The sequence below is a fragment of the Haplochromis burtoni genome, unplaced genomic scaffold (genome assembly GCF_018398535.1).
Source record: "Haplochromis burtoni strain Fernald_Lab_line unplaced genomic scaffold, NCSU_Asbu1 Contig_280, whole genome shotgun sequence".
Lineage (NCBI taxonomy): Eukaryota > Metazoa > Chordata > Actinopteri > Cichliformes > Cichlidae > Haplochromis > Haplochromis burtoni.
Window position 1 is genome coordinate 486,573 of NW_024582641.1, and position 18,623 is coordinate 505,195.

Sequence of the window (18,623 nt, forward strand, 5' to 3'; positions counted from 1 at the left end):
CGAACCGTGAATTTTGTGTATCGTTGCACCCCTAATATATACATACACAAATATATACATATATATATTAACTAGATGATGTTTATTTGTGTTCTTATAGGTTGTTTTATATTACGTTCCTTATTTAAAAAATGCATTTTCTTTGTGTCTGGGAAATTCTAAATTAAAAAAAAAAACCTATGTACAAGTATGCTGATGAATGAAAAGAAGGACACCCACAAGTTCAAGAAAAACTGTGCAAGGAATAGCAATAACTGCAATGGAAGATGGTGACTAGTCCAGCTGTTGTCCAGCTCTGCTCTGACGTGGTTATAAGAAAGATAAGAGTTTAGTATGGAAGCACTTTTCATTTGAAGCAGATGACCAAGGGCAATATGCAAACAATCCTATCATGCTTCTCAGACCCAGGCAGGAAATACTTGCAGTATAGTGACAGACCTAAAACCATCTGTTCAAAGAATTCAAGTTGACAAAATTTCAGTTAGTAACATATAGTTACTATATGTTACTAACTGAGTTAGTAACACATGTTGTTACATATAGTAAGAACATCCAAAGTATTATCCTTCTTGTTTAGATGTTTTTTTCTTCAAAACAAAGTTCAGGTTTAAGTACATGCAATATCTTAATTATATTGGTAAAGGTACAGACTACTACATTTCCTGTATTGTGACATTCCTAGTAGAGAGGGGGCATATTTAATATGGTCATCTCAGGCATAGAGGTCTGGCTGGGGGCGCGGAAGCCCCACCCACCTGTTACTCAAACCTCTTTTTTTTATATCATTGATAGCCAATCAGAAGAAACCTGGCTTAAAGGAACAGAGCTAAAACATAGATTCGATTTTTTTGAACTCTCAGTCAAGTAACGCCACTTTGCAAGAGGATAAAAACATGGAGATACCGTTGATCCCTTTAACTGACAGTTAGCTGTATGTTTAAGCTGTAAGCTTCTGAAAGTGGACCAAAGCACAGACACCCTCTCTCCTCTCGGAGACAGCTATATTTTGAGGAGACTATCTTACATTATTAAAGCACTAGCAGTTCAGGATTCAGGTCGCATAAATGTTATGAATTATTAATAAAAGGTAGTCAGTATGTACCGTATTTCAGTGTGTCTTCCTACCTGGAGGTGTTTGACAATGTTGACCACCTCTCTAGTAGAATAGGGGTAGTTGATGGTACCCTGGTCGGCCAAGGACCTGAGCTCTCCAAAGGCTGCCACGAGCTTTTGCAACGTAGCATCGGGAACATCGGGGCCATACTGTTTTAGCATAGCCAGCTCCGCTTTGGGCTTCGGGTTGTCCACAGCATGGCAGCTAAAAATATCGCCTGGTACAAAATACAAGACAGAATTTAATGTGTTTCTCTCCATATACAATATTCGATACCCAGGGCAAAAAAAAAAAAGTTAAGTGTTTATCTATTTTTAATGTGTTGGGGTATTAATGTAGTAGGAAAAGCCTCAGTTTCAGTTGTGCGTGTGTTTTTGGGTACCTAGAGCTCCAAAGAAGTCATTGCCCAGAAAAGGAAAACCAGGTCTGTTAGCGAGGACGATCATCCTGAAGTCTGGGTGCATAATTATGGTGTCAGGCCTCCCCTCGGCTTCATGTGGACCTGTGGAACAGACAGTTGTTGTCTACACATGAACAAAACAAGCACAGTTTCATCTCAGTCTGTTTCTGTATGAATCTCCTTTTTTACTCTCAGTGTTTTAATTTGTGTCACAGATTTTCACACACACCTCTACTACGCTGACAGCCTGAAGGTCGTGTTTATGAAGTCTCAAGATTGCGTTTACATTCCACTAGGAGGATGAGCCTCTCAGGAATGGAGTAGCTGTCAGCAGCCAATGTGATTACATGGGAATATGTGGAAAAACTAAATGTTTACAGAGCAGCGTGATCCAAAATCTGTTGGTACCTGTCCATAAAGGCTTTTATCCTAAGCTTCCTTCAGTGGCCTGCATCTGATGTTCCACTCGTGTTTGCCTTGCAGTACATGCAGTCCTTAATTCGTCATAAAAACAGTTCTCGTTCTGTATCTGGGACATGTCTGCTGTTAAGGTGTGTGCATGCATGAATGTGCGTATGAGTGCACCTGAGATGATTCTGCGTCCATCAGCCAGGATCATCTCTCCGCTCTCCACCAGGGTTTTGAGAATGCAGGTGACGTTTGTAGGAGCTTTGTCGGCCTCATCTATCACTAACACATGGCCAAACTTCACTGCCTTTACCTGAACACAGACAACACACACAAACATACACACACATGCCATTTGACTAACAAAAAAGCACAACTGCTGTTACAGTTGGGAAAAAGCTGATGATGAAGATGCTGTCCCAGATAGAAAGAGTTCATGTGGTGAATACATATATCAAACTGGCCTACACATTCACAATCCACCCTCACAGGTTTTTTCACTTATTTTGACTAAGTAGTCCTAATTTTGGGATTGTGTAGGTGTGCATCACAATGTACTAAAAGCTCTGGACACTGTGTTCTGAGAAGTCATCAGATATGCTCCTATGAAAGCTGCTTATTCGACACATAAGTTGAGAAAGTTCTTAGGCATATGGGAGACACAAATACCACAGTTTCTTCTCTGCTGGCGATTAGAACAACAAAGCTACTATTATGTATTTTTATTTTCATGTATTTCATGGAGTAAACCATTAAGAGGGCTGCCATTGTCAAGCAAAATAATCCTTTTTTAAAATCTTGATCTAAAATGGCCAAGATGGATATCTTTCTCTGAGATTAAAAAAAAGAAGCAAATAATGTTCACACACACAACTCTGTGCCACTGCACCCAGAAATGTAATACACTATTGATGATTTTGTATCTTTCACTAAAAAGTCCAGAAAATAAGACAAATCACTGGTAATCGTAAGTGGAATCCAATGACAGTCCCTGAGCATTCACATACTGTTATACATAATATTATATATTTACATGTATGAGTCCTCAAGGCTCCATCCTTGGATCTTTCATACTTACATATACACCCTTTCTCTATCTCAGATGTTGCATTCATATTACATTTCATTCTTATTCACACCGCACACATCAGTGTCACCTCAGGACTACTGAGCCCTACACTTGAAATTAATGAGTGGATGTGCCCAAACTTCCTGAAATTTAAAGAAAAGACTGAGGTATATTTTTTTCACCTCTAAAGAAAAAAGAATTAAAGTCTCTAACCTATCTAGACAAATGTTGCTTAAATTCTCAAACCAGGCAAGAAATCTTGAAATAATTATTGACTGACCTAAATATCGATAGTCATATAAAGACAATTAAAAAAAATCAGCCTATTAACCTTAATCTTAAAACTATAGCAAAAGTGTATGGATGTCTGTTGTTACAGTTGTGAAAAAGCTGATGATGAAGATGCTGTCCCAGATAGAAAGAGTTCATGTGGTGAATACATATATCAAACTGGCCTACACATTCACAATCCGCAGGATGTCTGTCTAAAACTGATACAAAAATAAATAAATATGTGCACAGATTTCTTTTTAGTGGACTATTGTAACAGTGTCTTTATGGGTCTTACTAAAACTCCATCAGACAGCTCATTTAGATTCCTGTAATTACACAAAAACAGTTGAGCACATTAGTCCAATTCTCAAATCTCTGCACAGGCTTTCTTCATCACAAAAGATGGCTTTTAGAACACTTCTACTAGTTCACACTAAGAATTAAACTGACTGAGTTACATTTCAAATGTACTTGTACCTTACAAAACATCCAGAACTCTCAGGTAAATAAAAACATGCTTTCTATGTGGCAAAAACAAATAAAACCATACAGAATTAAACGATTCCAACACAACTTGATTTGTGGTGATGATCATGTCTACCACAATATACATCTGTGACATCTGTGAACATGGGGGAAAAAAAACTAACTGACCAGAGGGGAGTCCTCATATGTAATGATGCCATCTCGCACCGAGGGCTGTAAGGTCAGAGTCTGGACTGTTGTATCCCTGCAGAGGCAAAAGAAAACGAAAAAAGAAGATGGTTACAACAGAGCCATTACATAAGAGGAAACAGGCTCAAAGAATTCCGAGCAGAAATCCATGTGGACAGTAAAGACGGCTAGGTAATGGGAAACATATCTGCTGTCATGTTGTTGCTCTAACCCGTAAGCACAGCACTAATTATGGTAGTAAAAATGTGTGTAAAGGTACTTAAAAAAAAACTTTTTAAGCCTTGCTGTAATGTGAATTACTTCTACACCTGTTCAGTGCTTTGGTGCAACAAGCCACAATGCACACCAGTCAACAATCTGCCTTGACTTTGGACTCTCTAATGCGCGGTTTACACCCTTGTTAGCATCCAAATGAATGTTTACCCTCTCTCCTCATTCATTCAGCGTTTCAAGATAACTGCCCAGGCATGTTTCAAAGATGGCTGCTGAGTAGCAAGACTGGCATTAGAAGGACTTTAGCTACACGTACATGCACAGCAGGGGAGAAGCACAGCACATCTTTATTAGACAAACAAATTGTACTTTTTCTTTTAATTATATAGTGCTAGAAAAAAAGTGCACCCTTAGAAATGCTTTCTATTTCTTAAGGAGCTTTTTGGGGACTTTTCCTTCATTAGATAGTGGAATGGAGAGTGGAGAGGAAAGCAAGGGGACTCGGGCCGCATATGAACCCATGGTGCCTCATTTCAGCCTGGTTGCATGTGCTCACCTGCTTGCCCCATAAGCTTAAGTTACACTCAGAAATGCTTTGTATTAAGAACAAAAAGGGCAAAACAGGTTCTGGTTACTAATTCTTCTACAAAGTAACTCCTAACTGAAATGGCTAAACTTAGTCTTGTTGAACTGAAAGGGTAACTCTGGTGATCAGATCTTGCACATGTTTCTCGTAGTGCTTTTTTACTTGAACATTTGTTACTATCATTTGATGTAGATGCAGTGCAGCTAAAAAAAAGGTGTCAGTGACACTGTACTTGTTTTCCACAGGCCAGCCACACAATCATAACACTGAACATTTCCCCGACAACTATAACTCCCTGGGGTCGCCCAGAATTTTCTCTTCCTCTGAACATCTCCTCTCGCTTGCTCTTCGATATCTCACAATATCTGACCCAGGAGCTGTCCTAGTTTCCTTCCTGGCCGGCTGCATGTGTCTTGCTTTTTCTGAGCCACATCTCTGTAGGCCTTCAGTCACACAGGCTCCCAATAGCCACAGGCAGATATTTCTGCCTCTGCCCTGGTCTAATATTAGCTGCTGCTACAGTAGCAAACCAGGCCACATCCATGCTCAGCTCCACTTTGACTTTCACATGACTTTAAACAACTACACACGCACAGGCAGTAGAAAAATCTGGCCTTAAGAATGATATTGAATATGTTATTGATCTAGAATTGACCGGCGTCAAAATTAAACTTTTCTCCAGTAAATTGCTCGGCTTCCATCAGAGTCATTGATTTCTTATAAGTGCCGAGATCAAAATGAGGCCCATCTCTTGGCTCCATGATCTGAGCTACAGTCAACAGCAACCCATCAATCTATTAATGCAAGAACCTGACCTAAAATTCTTATGGTGTCACCATGTGAGTATTTATAGAACCAGGGGATCCGAATTAACAAAGACTGAAAAGGCTTTTCTTTAGTTTGTCCATGTAAAGTCTTCGTTCTGGGAAAGAAAGGCCTAATTTACTGAGGAAAAAAATAGATTTTAATGCTCTTGTATGAGAAGGTCAAGGCTGCCAAGGTAGTAAGAAAAATACTGGCTTTTTCCTTACAGCTTTTGGTGGAACAGGAAAGTTTAGTGATATCTTTAAAAAACATTAAAACATCAAATTAAAAGTGGCATCAGACACACTGAGCAGGGAAGTCTTCTTTGTCCATCTGATTTATTCCAACAACTGTGTTGTAATAAAGAAGCTCTTCATTCACACCTCTCATGTTTGTCTGTCTTCCTTCACCCACAACCAGCCAGGCAGATCCCTGCCCCTCCCTGAGCCTGGTTCTGTTGGTAGTTTCTTCCTGTTAAAAAGGGAGCTTTTCCTTCCCCCTGTCCCGAGTGCTTGCTCATTGGATAGGTCCATCTGATTGTTGGAGTTTTCTCTCAATTATCGTAGAATCTTTACCATTACACTATAAAGCACTTTGAGGAAATTGGCGCAACTTGGAGCTATATAATGTACTAATTTTAAACTGCAGACTGCCACTGTGTTGGCTGGCCATTTCAACTCATTTCTTTGCCATTGCATATGTGTTTACAATTTTCAAGTAACCTACAATAACAGAGAAAATCCAACAATCCAACGTCACCCTATGAACAAGCTTTTGGCAACAGTGGGAAGGAAAAACTCCCTTTTAACATGAAGAAACCAGGAAGAATCAGGCTGAGGGAGGGGGCAGCCATCTTTTTTGACCAGTTGGGGGTGAAGGCAGGGGGCCAGGTGAAAAGACACACTATGGAAGAGAGTCAGAGATTAATGACTAAATGTGAATGATAAGAGATAAGTGTCTCTTAACTGTTCTGCTGGTCAACTCGGTTCCTTGATTCAGTTAAAAAATGAATTTCAGATTACATAACATAATCTTTCCACATAGCTCCTTGTTACTGCAGAAGTACCCTCTGAAGCAGAAAGTTGTTGGTTGGGAACCACTACTCTAAACATGAACCTCATAAAACTTTAACTTAGCTTCTGGAACTAAAAGTCTCCAGAATGACTTCTCTGCTTCCAAAAATAAGGCTACTTGTGCTGAAATCCATGGGAAAACAAAATTTAGGCTCTCTGATCTAATCAAACTGATGAGTTTATGGTCTCAGTAACTGGTTTTAGATCTTATCACTGGCAACATAAATCATTAGTAAATCATGATTTCAATTAGAGTCAAAAAGAAAAACACCGTAGGGTATGCTTAGTGGAGGAGCTACGCTGTGACTGGGGGTGCAGAGTACCTTTATTTCTCAGTGAGACTTCTTAGTTGGCTCATGAAGTTTGGTTTCAAAAAGGCTAGGACAGCAACAGAAAAATGATGCTATGGTGATCCTCCTCACCTGTGGAGCTGTAGATATTCTCTGGGCCTGTTGAGAAGGTGCAGGAACCGGTCCACAATTTTATTTTTGCCAACACCCTGTGGAGGGACATCATCATCAGTCTTTATATGTGGACTGTGTTTGTAGTTACACCACAAAGATAGAAAGAAGCATCCATTTCAACTTCCAAAGAGGCAGGACTGAGAGGAAGACCCAACTGCATCCCTCTAATTTTGATGGTGCTTTGCTGTGACAGGGGCTGTTCTTCGGGACTCCCACCGGCATCCCACAGAGCCTGTCGGATCTCTCGGCCAGTCTGTCAGACGTCCAGTAAGTCGCTCTGACAGCTCGTAATGCCTCAGCGTGGACCGTGCATGGTCACACACTCAGATTTGCAAATGCCTTCTGCCACTCAGTCCCTCTCATATGCAAGCGCACAAATAAACACAAACACAAAACTGCACACACACAGAAACACTCCTCTGGGCTCACAGCACACCATGTCCAGTCATCCATCCTCATCTATCCTCCCTTTAACCCTGCCCAGTTGGACAACGCTGGGGGCACAGAGTGTCCCCCAAGGAGTTGCTGCATGTGTCCTTATGTTACTTATGCCTTATGTGAACTGTGACTGCGCAGGGTTGGAGGGTGACATGAGGACGCAGGGAGTCTATTTCGTAACTCTTCCCTCCATGCTCGAACAGAGCTGACATGGGTGGCCTACTTCACTAAAATCCACTCCTGCAGAAATGAGACAAAACCATGGTCTGCAAAAACAGATCTGACCTCTGTTTATTTTACATGACAAAAAGTGGGTTTGTAATCCTGACCATAAATGGACCAAAGGTTGCCCAGGGTTCTTTTCCGTGGGCAGAGGAAATTACAATATGGTGAAATTAATATGCTTTCAAACATCACTCACCTGGTTTCCCACTAAGAGGAGGTGCTCTCCTAACAGAAAGTCTTTCAGCATGTCCTCCATCACCATCATGTGCTGCAGAGATATTTAAGCAAACACATATTCAGCTGAACAAGTAGCTCAGATTGTAATTTAACCCAGATGGATGTTGCAAAGAGCAATACTGCTTGCAGTTGAGAATAAATCAGCTTAAAATGTATTAAAAACAACAAAGTTTGCTCAGAAAACAGGTCATTCATAAAGTAGGTCATCCTCGTTGCTTCCATCCTATCTCAACCTCTTCCACCTTTTTTATTTCGGACCAAAACACGGGCAGGCAGAGGAAAAAGCGCAAAATGGGGACATGAAGAAAGAGATAAATCATCAGTGTTGCCAGAGGATGTCACAGTATCATTACCATTGCTGGTTGTTTTTTGGATATACTGCAATTAATGTCACCAATAAGGCAAGGATTAGGCACAAGACACTAGCATTAAAGCAAACAAAACCTACTGATTTATCCGCTGAGGAAAGCGATCTGTGAACAGGATACCAAAGGCAAAATTTATGGAACTTGCTGCATTTAAAGATTTGATTCAGATTCAGCTGCTTGAGTTGTGATATTTGTTACCACTCAGCATCAATCAGCACAGAGCAACAGAAGTAGGACTGTGAAGAATCTGAAAAGAAAGATAAGCACTTGGAGTTCTGCCCATTTTCACCCCCACAGCATGTACCCTGAAACCATTGTGACTTTTGTATTTTTGGCAACTGAACATTTTAAAAACTGAAAAACACAAAGTCCATCAGGAGGAAGCTTTTTAAAATTTTTTTAATCCTATTTAAACACCAAAATTCAATGTGTATCACACCAAACATTCAGCAGTAATCATGCCTGGCGTACACACCACGACACAGACAGTGAAGAATTTTATTATACCATAAAACCCCCCAATACCAACCAATCAGAGGTTGCTAACAGTGTATTGGGGCTGATGTTACTGCCAGGCCAGATTAGCATCTCTAAAACTATCTGATAAGGGTCCAACACAGATGAGAAAGAGCATGGCCAGAGGAAATATCAGCTAATACTGGAACTAAAAGCAAAATCCTTACACAATGAAAACTTTAATCTGACAAAGGCAAGTATGATAACGATGACAACAAGGGACACAAGGGACAGAGCTGTGTTTTCATTGGTGTATGATTGCCTGAACTGGGTGGTGGTGAATCTGCAGAGTTAAGCTTTCTCAGTTTGAGGGAGAAAAAAAAAAAAAGAGCAATTGAAATTCAGATTACGCTTTACTGGTTGCAATCTGCCTTAGCACTTATGTGATCAAATCTGGGTCATGTGCTGAGACTGAAAAAAGTCTTTTCCAGCCCTCTCACAGCTACACATTTGCTTTAGAATGAGACATAAAATACTGATGGTTGTGAAGTGCATGCTTACCTGAGGATTATCATAGAAGAGCACGTCCGGAACCTTCATTTTCTGGTCAGCATTGTAGATGGGAGCGGAGACACTCCCAATGGTCAACACACCGTCCGTTACCATACCTGTAGAAATACAGCAATGTGGGCCATAAACATGGGCTTCTTCATTTAGACTGACTAATGCTGGGAATGGTTCCTTTTACCCCAACTCAGACTTTGAGATGCAGTGATTTGACTGTACAAACTGCAATAAAACTGCATTTTCTCACATGCAGCCCATGCCCAAACCTTTCTGGACATGACAGAAACGCATGTGAGACAGAGGCGCCTCCAGAATTTTTTAATTATAGGGGTGGCCATATGGGAGCCACTAAAAATATTGGGGTGGGACACCAAAAAGAGAATTTACAGTTTTATTATGCTGTTGTCAAAAAAGAGAGAGTGCTTGCAGTACTGGTGCCTTCTGGAGCTGTTTAATTGAATTGTCTAAATAATAATCGGGCGTGCTTTGTGGTACAGCCAAGTTTGTGCTTTATCTTTGGTGAGTAAAATGCTATTATTATTAGCGGACACCTTAGGACTTCACCATCTTGTACAAATATTCTCACTTCTGGCTCAAAAATAAAATTAAATCCAAGTCTACCGCTCCAGAAACCTATGATGCCATGGTGGCTAGGTCTATCTTTTAAGTACAGTCTTTAATGAAAATATAGCATTGGACACTTTAACCTGCTGCTGCTGAATACAAAGTTGGTGTGATGTCAGATTGTGCTGATGCACGACTATCAAAGCTAACAGGAAATATTCTTCCAGTGGAAATATTCAACATTCATAACATAATGTGGATGAATAATGCATATCAGAAATCTGATACTGTCATTCATGTCTAGAAGATGTATCAGTGTAGTTGGCAAAAATTCGGAAACGTTACATTTCTATTGCTTTTTTGTTTTTGTTTAGGTACCTTGCCTGTACTGCAGGCAGCACGTGTATTGAAGCTGCAGTTCTCTCAGAACTGACAGGGACAGCATACTAGTGTCCTTAAATGCTGAAGAAGGAGCAATACACCCAAAAGCACAGGGGAAACTGCAGGCAGAAGATGGTAACTAATGCTGCTACTGCAATATCTCTGCCTATGCTTTAAGAAAGGCAACAGGGCTATACACAAACAATGCTAATGTTGCTAATTTCAAAGCAAAGGAGAAAATACCTCAAATTTTATGAAGCAGCTAAAAGCATGGAATTACAGTTTCATTAAGAATTCCAGGTAATTGAGTTTCAATTCAACATTCAACAACATCCACAGAATTATCCTTCTTATGTTATCCTGAAGTACACATTGGCGCTTTGTATGAGACAGCTGGCTGTGCCAGGTTAAAATCAGCTTTGCCCCATCAGTTACAATATTTGCAGTAGCTAATATAGAAATGCTTAACTGAGCATAATCTAATGAATGTCATACCTCATAGTGACATTAGCAAGCTACTAAGGAACCAACCCAACATTTCCTGCTAACAAAGCATTGTGCCAACATTTTAAGTAAACAACATGCCACCACCAAGTTAGTGGATTCAAACGACTTTTTTGACAAAGGAGGTTAAAAACATGGAAGAATCATTTTGTTTTGGCATCAAATGAGCATCAAGAATCATGTACCAATATTAGTAACCAAGTAGTAAATATCCTGGATTGTGACATGTAAGACAAAGAAAAATAATCCATGGAGTTTCACAGCATCCTTTTATTTTATGTTTTGATCTTACCTACCAATCATTAGCTGCTTTGTCACTGAGCATTTTGTCACCAGCTTTTTAGTGATAATAATCCCACTCACTGGTTTACATGAGTGGTGCTCCTAGCTCTCACATGCCAACTCACAATAGAACACTAATCACACACTCAAGTGATCCACTGTTCAAATTATTAGTGCTTTGGAAAACATCCATTTTACCTGTAACCAGAATAATTGCATGCATGAGTCAAATGAGAGAGTCAAACCTGATTTTTGACAATGCTGAGAGGTGCTTGTGAGTCAGAAGACGAGATTATTTTGGGTTGAGCTGTTTGTTTTCTTTGAGGCCAGCTGAATCCTGCTTTCCATCTTTTAAATAATACATGTGCCTGCGCTACCAGTATGTCTACAAAGTAGAAGTCGACATTTATTCTTTACAAGGAAACAGATCACAAGTTCAGAATGAATGCTAAGAGACAAAACTTTCCGGTTACCAGCTTTACAAGTTATTTGTCATTTATCGTGCATTGTTCCATTTCTGTAGAATAAGCGATTGAGGTTGCCTTTGGAGGGGGGTTACAGTTCTATATTCAGTTATTAACCTATGTTCCGTAATATTGGTACAATGAAGACTTTATCGCTGTATGTAAATGAAGCGAACTGATTTGTGCTTCTGCTGGTATACAGTGCTGTGCAGAAGTCTTGAGTCACAATCTTAACGGTCCTCTATGAATCATTCAAGAACAAAAAAGACACCTAACTAAAGAGATGAGCCTGTGTTATGTCAACAACACATAACACACAATTTCGCATAATATACCATTTTAAATCTAATTGATCTAAGTGACTGGAACTCACAGGGATAATCAAGAGAGCGATCAGCGGGGTCTGTTGCATCCTGTATGGAGCAGTTCATGAGGTTTTTTTGAAGAGAGGAACGGGCCAGGCTGGGCAGGAATCTAAAACACACACACACACACACACACACACAATAAAAACCCACACAGTTGCCTTGTTTTTATGACACACAAATCAAATATTAACATTAATTTCTGTGTATCCATATTGCTGAAACCTAACCCAGCCATCACAGAGTGAGATGTGGGGTCTACCCTGGACAGCTTGTGTGTGTGTGGGTGTGTGAGAGAGAGAGAAAGAGAGAGAGAGTGTGTACCTGGAGAGACAAGCCTTATTAACTGCGTGAGTGATGCTCTCCTCAGGGTGCCGAGAGAGACGGCGACAGATCCTTAGCAGCTGTCTAGTGGAGAGAGACGAGGCCAGAGACTGTGCCTAGCAACAGACACCATACATGAGTAGCCTCCAAACATCTCTACCTTTATATCTGCACGAAAAAATATCTGCAATCTGACACGTGACTGTTGGACTGTACACTTCTGATATCCATTTACACCACCTGGAACGAGAACAACACCTGTATTTTGGGAGGTTTCTCAAAACTCCACTACCATTTACCTGTATCTGTAGTTTGTCACATGCTAGGTCTGGTGAAGTAAACCCAAAATTCTGTTGTAATAATGCAGTAATAATGTTCATGTCCTGCCCACCATTTGGGAACTGCTGCCATATGTAAAGTACACACACTTACTGTGGGGTCATTTGTCTTGCGGAGACTGTGTGCGAGGTGCAGTAGCTGCTCTGCTCCTTCCATCGGTACATTAGGAGCCTAAAAACAAAAGAAGAAAAAGAAGCCAAGAAGGACTTATGATGAGAGTGGAAACAGAGGCGTTGTCTTCCAGTTAGAAAAATTCTGGCAAACACCAGTGCTACCCCTCAGCCTCCTAGAGACACATGTATGGGATCAATTTCAAAATCCTACGTCGCCTTGTTTTCCAGTTATCAAATTCAAAGGATTTTAACAAAACTTGACCACTGACCTTTGACCAAGGTCAAGGTCACTGAGATTGAAACCCATCCAAGATTTTTAGTAGGTCTCAGTATTTGCATGTCTCACCAGTCCCTGTATGAGGCCCATCTCCTCTTCTTTGGCCAGCGGCATGACATTGTGGTAAAGGAACATAGTGAGCACCTCGGGGCCCAACCACTGCTGAGCTCTGTTGTTGCTGCCTGCACTCCCCACGACAGGGGGTTCTGCTAGGGCCAGCACTCTGAACGATGGATGAATGGGGAAAACTGATCTAAAAAGACACAAAAATAAACACACACGTTGGATCACGCTGGCACACAAGTTGAACATCTGTTCAAGTCGATGTGGAACGTAGGTGCACAGAGTGTTGCGCACGGATGTATCCGTTTGCATGTGTGTCCTAGCCAATCGAGCTCAGGGTTAAGAGCATGACTTTTGACAGCTGCCCATGAAATCTTCTGATTCAAGAGGACAGCAATGTCCATTTCTATCAAACCACGGAGACACCCATGCTGCGGCAGGATATATTTACACTACTGTGGGCAAAGTGGGCGCTAACCATCATCCAAGTCACTGGATGAATGTGTGGGAAGATATTTTATGCATAAAAACACACTTCACTATCTGCTGTACTCCCTCTGTTTGGTTGTATAATGTAGTGAGTATGAAACATTTAATTGTGTGAGACCCTGTTTCTCTTTAAACTTTATTCTACCTTATTCTAGTTGCTCAGACCTTTGCTGGTTAACTACTCCCTCAGTTTTCAACCGATTTAAACTTTATACTGTTCTGCTCCTTCTGCTAATGCCAGCTATATCTTTTCATGCTAATAACGTTTATACTTTTTGAGATATTAAGCTTTTTATTCAATTTTTGGGCCAATTTTGCTTAATGGGACCACATTATCAGTGTGATCACCAGTTTTGCTTGCCAGGCTGAGCCATGTTTTAGCTCAGTGAGATGAGCAGCTGTTCTCAGAGCAGGAGTTCGAATCCCGCTTATGACAAAAAAAAAATCAGTTAACAGTTCAACTGTTTAAACTCTTTTCAACACCAATTTTAGCTTTTTCACCCCTTTTTAGCAGAATGTTCACTTTTTCCACTACTTTTCAGCACAAACTTCAGCTTCTTTACCTCTTTTTTTTTTGCAGAAATTCTGCTAATTCACCTGTTTTCAGCACAAAGTTCTGCTTCTTAATCTCTTTTCAGCAAAAAAAAATTCTGCTGATTCACCTCTTTTCAGTACAATTTTCAGCTTTTTCACCTCTTTTTAGGCAAGGCAAGGCAATTTTATTTGTATAGCACACTATCAGCACAAGGCAATTCAAGGTGCTTTACATGATTAAAATAAAATACAAGAAAACATTTACAAGAAAGCATTTACAATAAAACAATAATCAAGACAATAATTTATATGAAAAAATTTAAACAAACAGGTAGCCATAATAGGATCAGTTACTCATAAGCAAGTCTAAATAAGAAAGTTTTAATTTTAGACTTAAAAGAGTTCAGTGTCTCTGCAGCTTTAAATTCTCCCGATAGTGTGTTCCAGATGTGAGGAGCATAGAAACTAAAAGCTGCTTCTCCATGTTTAGTTCTGGTTCTAGGGACGGTCAATAAACGAGAGCTGGAGGACCTGACTGATCTAGATGGTTTGTACCATGATAGCAGATCCCTAATGTACTCTGGTGCTAACCCATTCAAAGATTTCTAAACTAATAAAAGCACTTTAAAGTCTATTCTCTGAGCTACAGGGAGCCAGTGTAATGACTTTAGAACTGGAGTAATGTGCTCTATTTTCTTGGTTCTAGTGAGAACACGAGCAGCAGCGTTCTGAATCAGCTGCAGTTGTCTAATTGATTTTTTGGGTAAACTTGTGAAGATACTGTTACAGTAATCAAGCCGGCTAGAGATAAATGCATGGATGAGTTTTTCTAGATCTCCTTGTGTCATCAGTCCTTTAATCCTAGAAATGTTCCTCAGGTGACAGAAGGCTGACTTTGTTATAACTTTTATGTGGCCCTGGAGGTTCAGGTCTGAGTCCATTATTACACCTAAATTTCTGGCCTGATTGGTAGTTTCTAGTTGGACCAGTTTGAGCTGATTACTGATATTTAATCAATCTTTTTGGGTCCAAAGATAAGTACTTCAATTTTGTTATTGTTCAGCTGAAGGAAATTATGACACATCCAATTATTAATTTGCTCAATGCATTTATTAAGAGTTTGGATAGGTTCAATATCACCTAGTGACATTGAGATATAAAGTTGAGTATCGTCTGCATAATTGTGGGAGTTAATATTATTAGTGGTTATAATCTGGCTTAACGGGAGCATGTAAATGCTAAATAAGAGGGGTCCTAGGATGGAACCCTGGGGGACCCCGCATGTGATTTCTATATTTTGTGATGAAAATTGGCTAATTGACACATAGAAGTTCCTGTTCTTAAGGTAGGACTTGAACCAGTCAAGTGCTGTACCAGAAAGTCTGGCCCAGCTCTCTAGACGTTCCAGTAATATATCATGATCAACGGTGTCAAACGCCACGCTAAGGTCCAGTAGTACCAATACTGTGGATTTCCCACGGTCAGTATTTATACGGATGTCATTAAACACTCTGTCTCGGTGCTGTGGTGCCTACGAAAACCAGACTGATAAATATCAAAGCGGTTGTTCATTGTGGGAAAGCTGTTTAACTGCTGGAAAACAGCTTTTTCAATAATTTTACCAATAAATGGAAGATTAGAGATTTTTCTTTTTCTTTAATATTGGTTTGATAACTGCTATTTTTAAGGCTTTGGGAAAGACACCTGATAGGAGGGATGCGTTAACTATTTGGATCAGATCCTCCCTGATGGCTGGGAGGACCTTTTTAAGAAATAATACTATATAATAATATATCCAAGCAGCAGGTGGCAGAGCTTAGATTCTCAATAATTTTATCGAGGCTTGATTGATTTATTGTTTGAAAGTGAGTCATTTTCTCTGCATAAGTGGGCTTAACGTCGGTATTGGGGTTGAAACTAATGTGCCAATCAATCTTCTGATTTTCAAGATCTTTTCAATAAAGAAGCTGGCAAATTCATTGCAGGCCCTGGTGGAGCTTAGTTCAGGGGCTATTGCCACTGGAGGAGTTGTTAATCTCTCCACTGTAGCAAATAATGTCCTAGCATTATTGTTTTTTCTATGAATAATCTCAGAGAAAAATGACTCCCTTGCATCCTTCAGGGATAGTTGATACTTATTCAGCCTCTCTTTATCTCGCAGTGAACCTGGAGTTGAGTTTTCCGCCATTTTTTCTCAGCACGCCGGCACTCTCTTTTTTCATTACATACCAGTGGATCACTTCTCCACGGAGACTTCTTTTTACTAGAGACAGTTTTAACCTTGAATGGTGCAATCTTATCCATCATGTCTAAGATTTTGGATAGAAAATCATCTGTCAGTTTGTTTACTGAATGTGTGTTGGTGGATGTTGGTGATTTAAACAAGGTGGAAGTGTACATCAGTTTAAAATATTCAGCTGAGTTTTCTTTAAGGAAGCATTTTTTAACAGTGATCTTACTCTGATTAGGTATATTGGCTAAGATGTTGCTATCAAATGAAATGCAGAAATGATCAGATAATGCAATATCAGTAACGGCAATGTTAGAGATATTTAGATCTTTGCTAATACGTAGGTCCAGAGTGTCCAGAGTGTGTCCTCGATTATGCGTTGGCTCACTAATGTGCTGGATTAGATCAAAGTTATGGAGGACATAATTTAATGCTTTTGTTCTGCTATCTTGAGGCTTGTAAGTATGAATTTTAAAATCTCCCACAATTGCCATCTGGTCATAGTCTAGACATATTGCAGAGCAAAGGTCATTGAAATCATTAAAAAAGTTTGTATTAGATTTTGGTGGTCTATATCTGTTTAGAAATAAAACTTTGTTTGGTTCATTTATTTCAATAACTAAATATTCAAATATATTTAGCACAATTTTCAGGTTCCTTATCTCTTTTTTGCTGAACATTCAGCATTTTCACCTCTTTTCAGCACAAATTCCAGATTCTTTTTTTAGCAGAAACCTCAGCTTCTCTTCCTCTTTTCAGCAGAAATTCTGCTGATTCACCTCTTTTTAGCGCAAAGTTCTGCTTCTTTACCCCTTTTCAGTAGAAACTTCTCCTGAAAGTTTCACTGCCCTCTCTTACCATCGGAGTGAATTTGGGACAGACACAAAAAAAAATGTCTAGTGACAATTTCTGAATAATATAAAGAATTTCACAACACAGTGAACTAGAAAAACCTTCATAAAAACAAGAGAAGACATTTTTTCAGCCACATGAAAATATCTTGAACAACAAAGAGTGGAAGAACTGAAAGGCCTTGTTATTGTTACGCACTGTTTTTTGCATGGTGAGGTGCTCGTTGCCAAGATCTAGCTCCTCTGTCAGATGATGTTGTGTATGTGATGAACTTTGTCAGGACAAGACCTCTGAGAAGCTGCATACATCCATCTTTATGTGACGAAATGGAAGCAGACGCACAACAGCTTTATTATCCATACGGAGGTCTGAAAGTTGTCGAGGGGCAAAGCCTGTCTATATGAGCTGCAGAAGGAACAAAAACTGTTTTTGACTGCTGAGAGGAACAGTGATGAGTGGTGTGTGCGGCTGCCATACAAGGAGACATCAACACTGCCACGCTGTGTGACATAACAGGTAAACATCTGGAAAGTCTTAGAGAGAAGTTGTCATTTTATTTCCTCTGAACTTTCGCTGAATGCCTTCACTGGGATATGAACCACAATAGATCAGCAGCAGTTTTTGGAAAGGAAGTGATTTGGTAAGAGCAGGAGGACCTAACTGAACTGCGACAAGCTAAGCTCTGCTGATCTACCTTTGGACAGTTTTTAGCCGACTGCACTCCACCCTTTTCCGGCTGAGAACCATGGCCTCAGATTTGGAGGTGCTGATCCTCATTCCCGCTGCTCCAAACTCGGCTGGGACCACCACCCCGGTCTGCCAGTCCACAGGCACTGCCCCTGATCTCCACGCAACATTGCAGAGGCGTGTCAACCAGGACAGCTCTACAACGTCCAGAGCCTTCAGGAACTCGGGGCGGACCTCATCAACACCAGGGGCTCTGCCACCAAGGAGTTGTTTAACTGCCTCAGTGACCTCGCCTCCGGAAATTGGGGGGGTCATTCCCCTCATCCCCAGACTCTGCTTCCTCCTCGGAAGTCGTGTCAGTGGGATTAAGGTCCTCGAAGTATTCCTTCCACCGCCTGACAATTTTCTCAGTCGAAACCAAACCGATTTGCTCAGTTGTAAATAAAACAGCAAAGTAAACGTGACCCGACAAACAAAACCTGAGTGAATTAAGTCCAGTTAAACACTGGACCACTGAGTGCTAAAACTCAGGTGAGGTTTCAAAGCTGTGTGCTGGTGATTGGACATAAGCCGCTGATTAAGTGGGTTCGCCAATAAAGTGCTCTGTTGGGAAACAAGCTCCAGCAGCTCTGCACTCGGGGAAAAAACTATATTTACTTATCTTGTGCAGAAAAATGCGCTGACATTGCGTTATATCGAGCACCGGCTGCCCAGTTAAACTGTGACTATCACCAGGTAACGTGGGCGTGTTTCTTGAATTAGCAGCAGGTGTTAAACAGCTGACA

General features: G+C 40.4%; 1 protein-coding gene across 1 annotated transcript in view; it reads right to left on the minus strand.

Annotated features, from left to right (window-relative positions):
* vwa8 (von Willebrand factor A domain containing 8) overlaps nucleotides 1-18,623 on the minus strand; it is an 82,581-nt gene that overhangs the window by 39,201 nt on the left and 24,757 nt on the right. Inside the window, exons 15-25 of the mRNA XM_005940046.3 lie at nucleotides 13,053-13,236; nucleotides 12,687-12,764; nucleotides 12,255-12,370; nucleotides 11,939-12,039; nucleotides 9,365-9,471; nucleotides 7,939-8,010; nucleotides 7,038-7,114; nucleotides 3,919-3,994; nucleotides 2,100-2,235; nucleotides 1,497-1,616; nucleotides 1,126-1,331 (exon numbers count right to left, since the gene is read on the minus strand). Of these exons, the coding sequence (XP_005940108.1) occupies nucleotides 1,126-1,331; nucleotides 1,497-1,616; nucleotides 2,100-2,235; nucleotides 3,919-3,994; nucleotides 7,038-7,114; nucleotides 7,939-8,010; nucleotides 9,365-9,471; nucleotides 11,939-12,039; nucleotides 12,255-12,370; nucleotides 12,687-12,764; nucleotides 13,053-13,236 (1,273 nt within the window). The remainder of the gene's footprint in view (nucleotides 1-1,125; nucleotides 1,332-1,496; nucleotides 1,617-2,099; nucleotides 2,236-3,918; nucleotides 3,995-7,037; nucleotides 7,115-7,938; nucleotides 8,011-9,364; nucleotides 9,472-11,938; nucleotides 12,040-12,254; nucleotides 12,371-12,686; nucleotides 12,765-13,052; nucleotides 13,237-18,623) is intronic.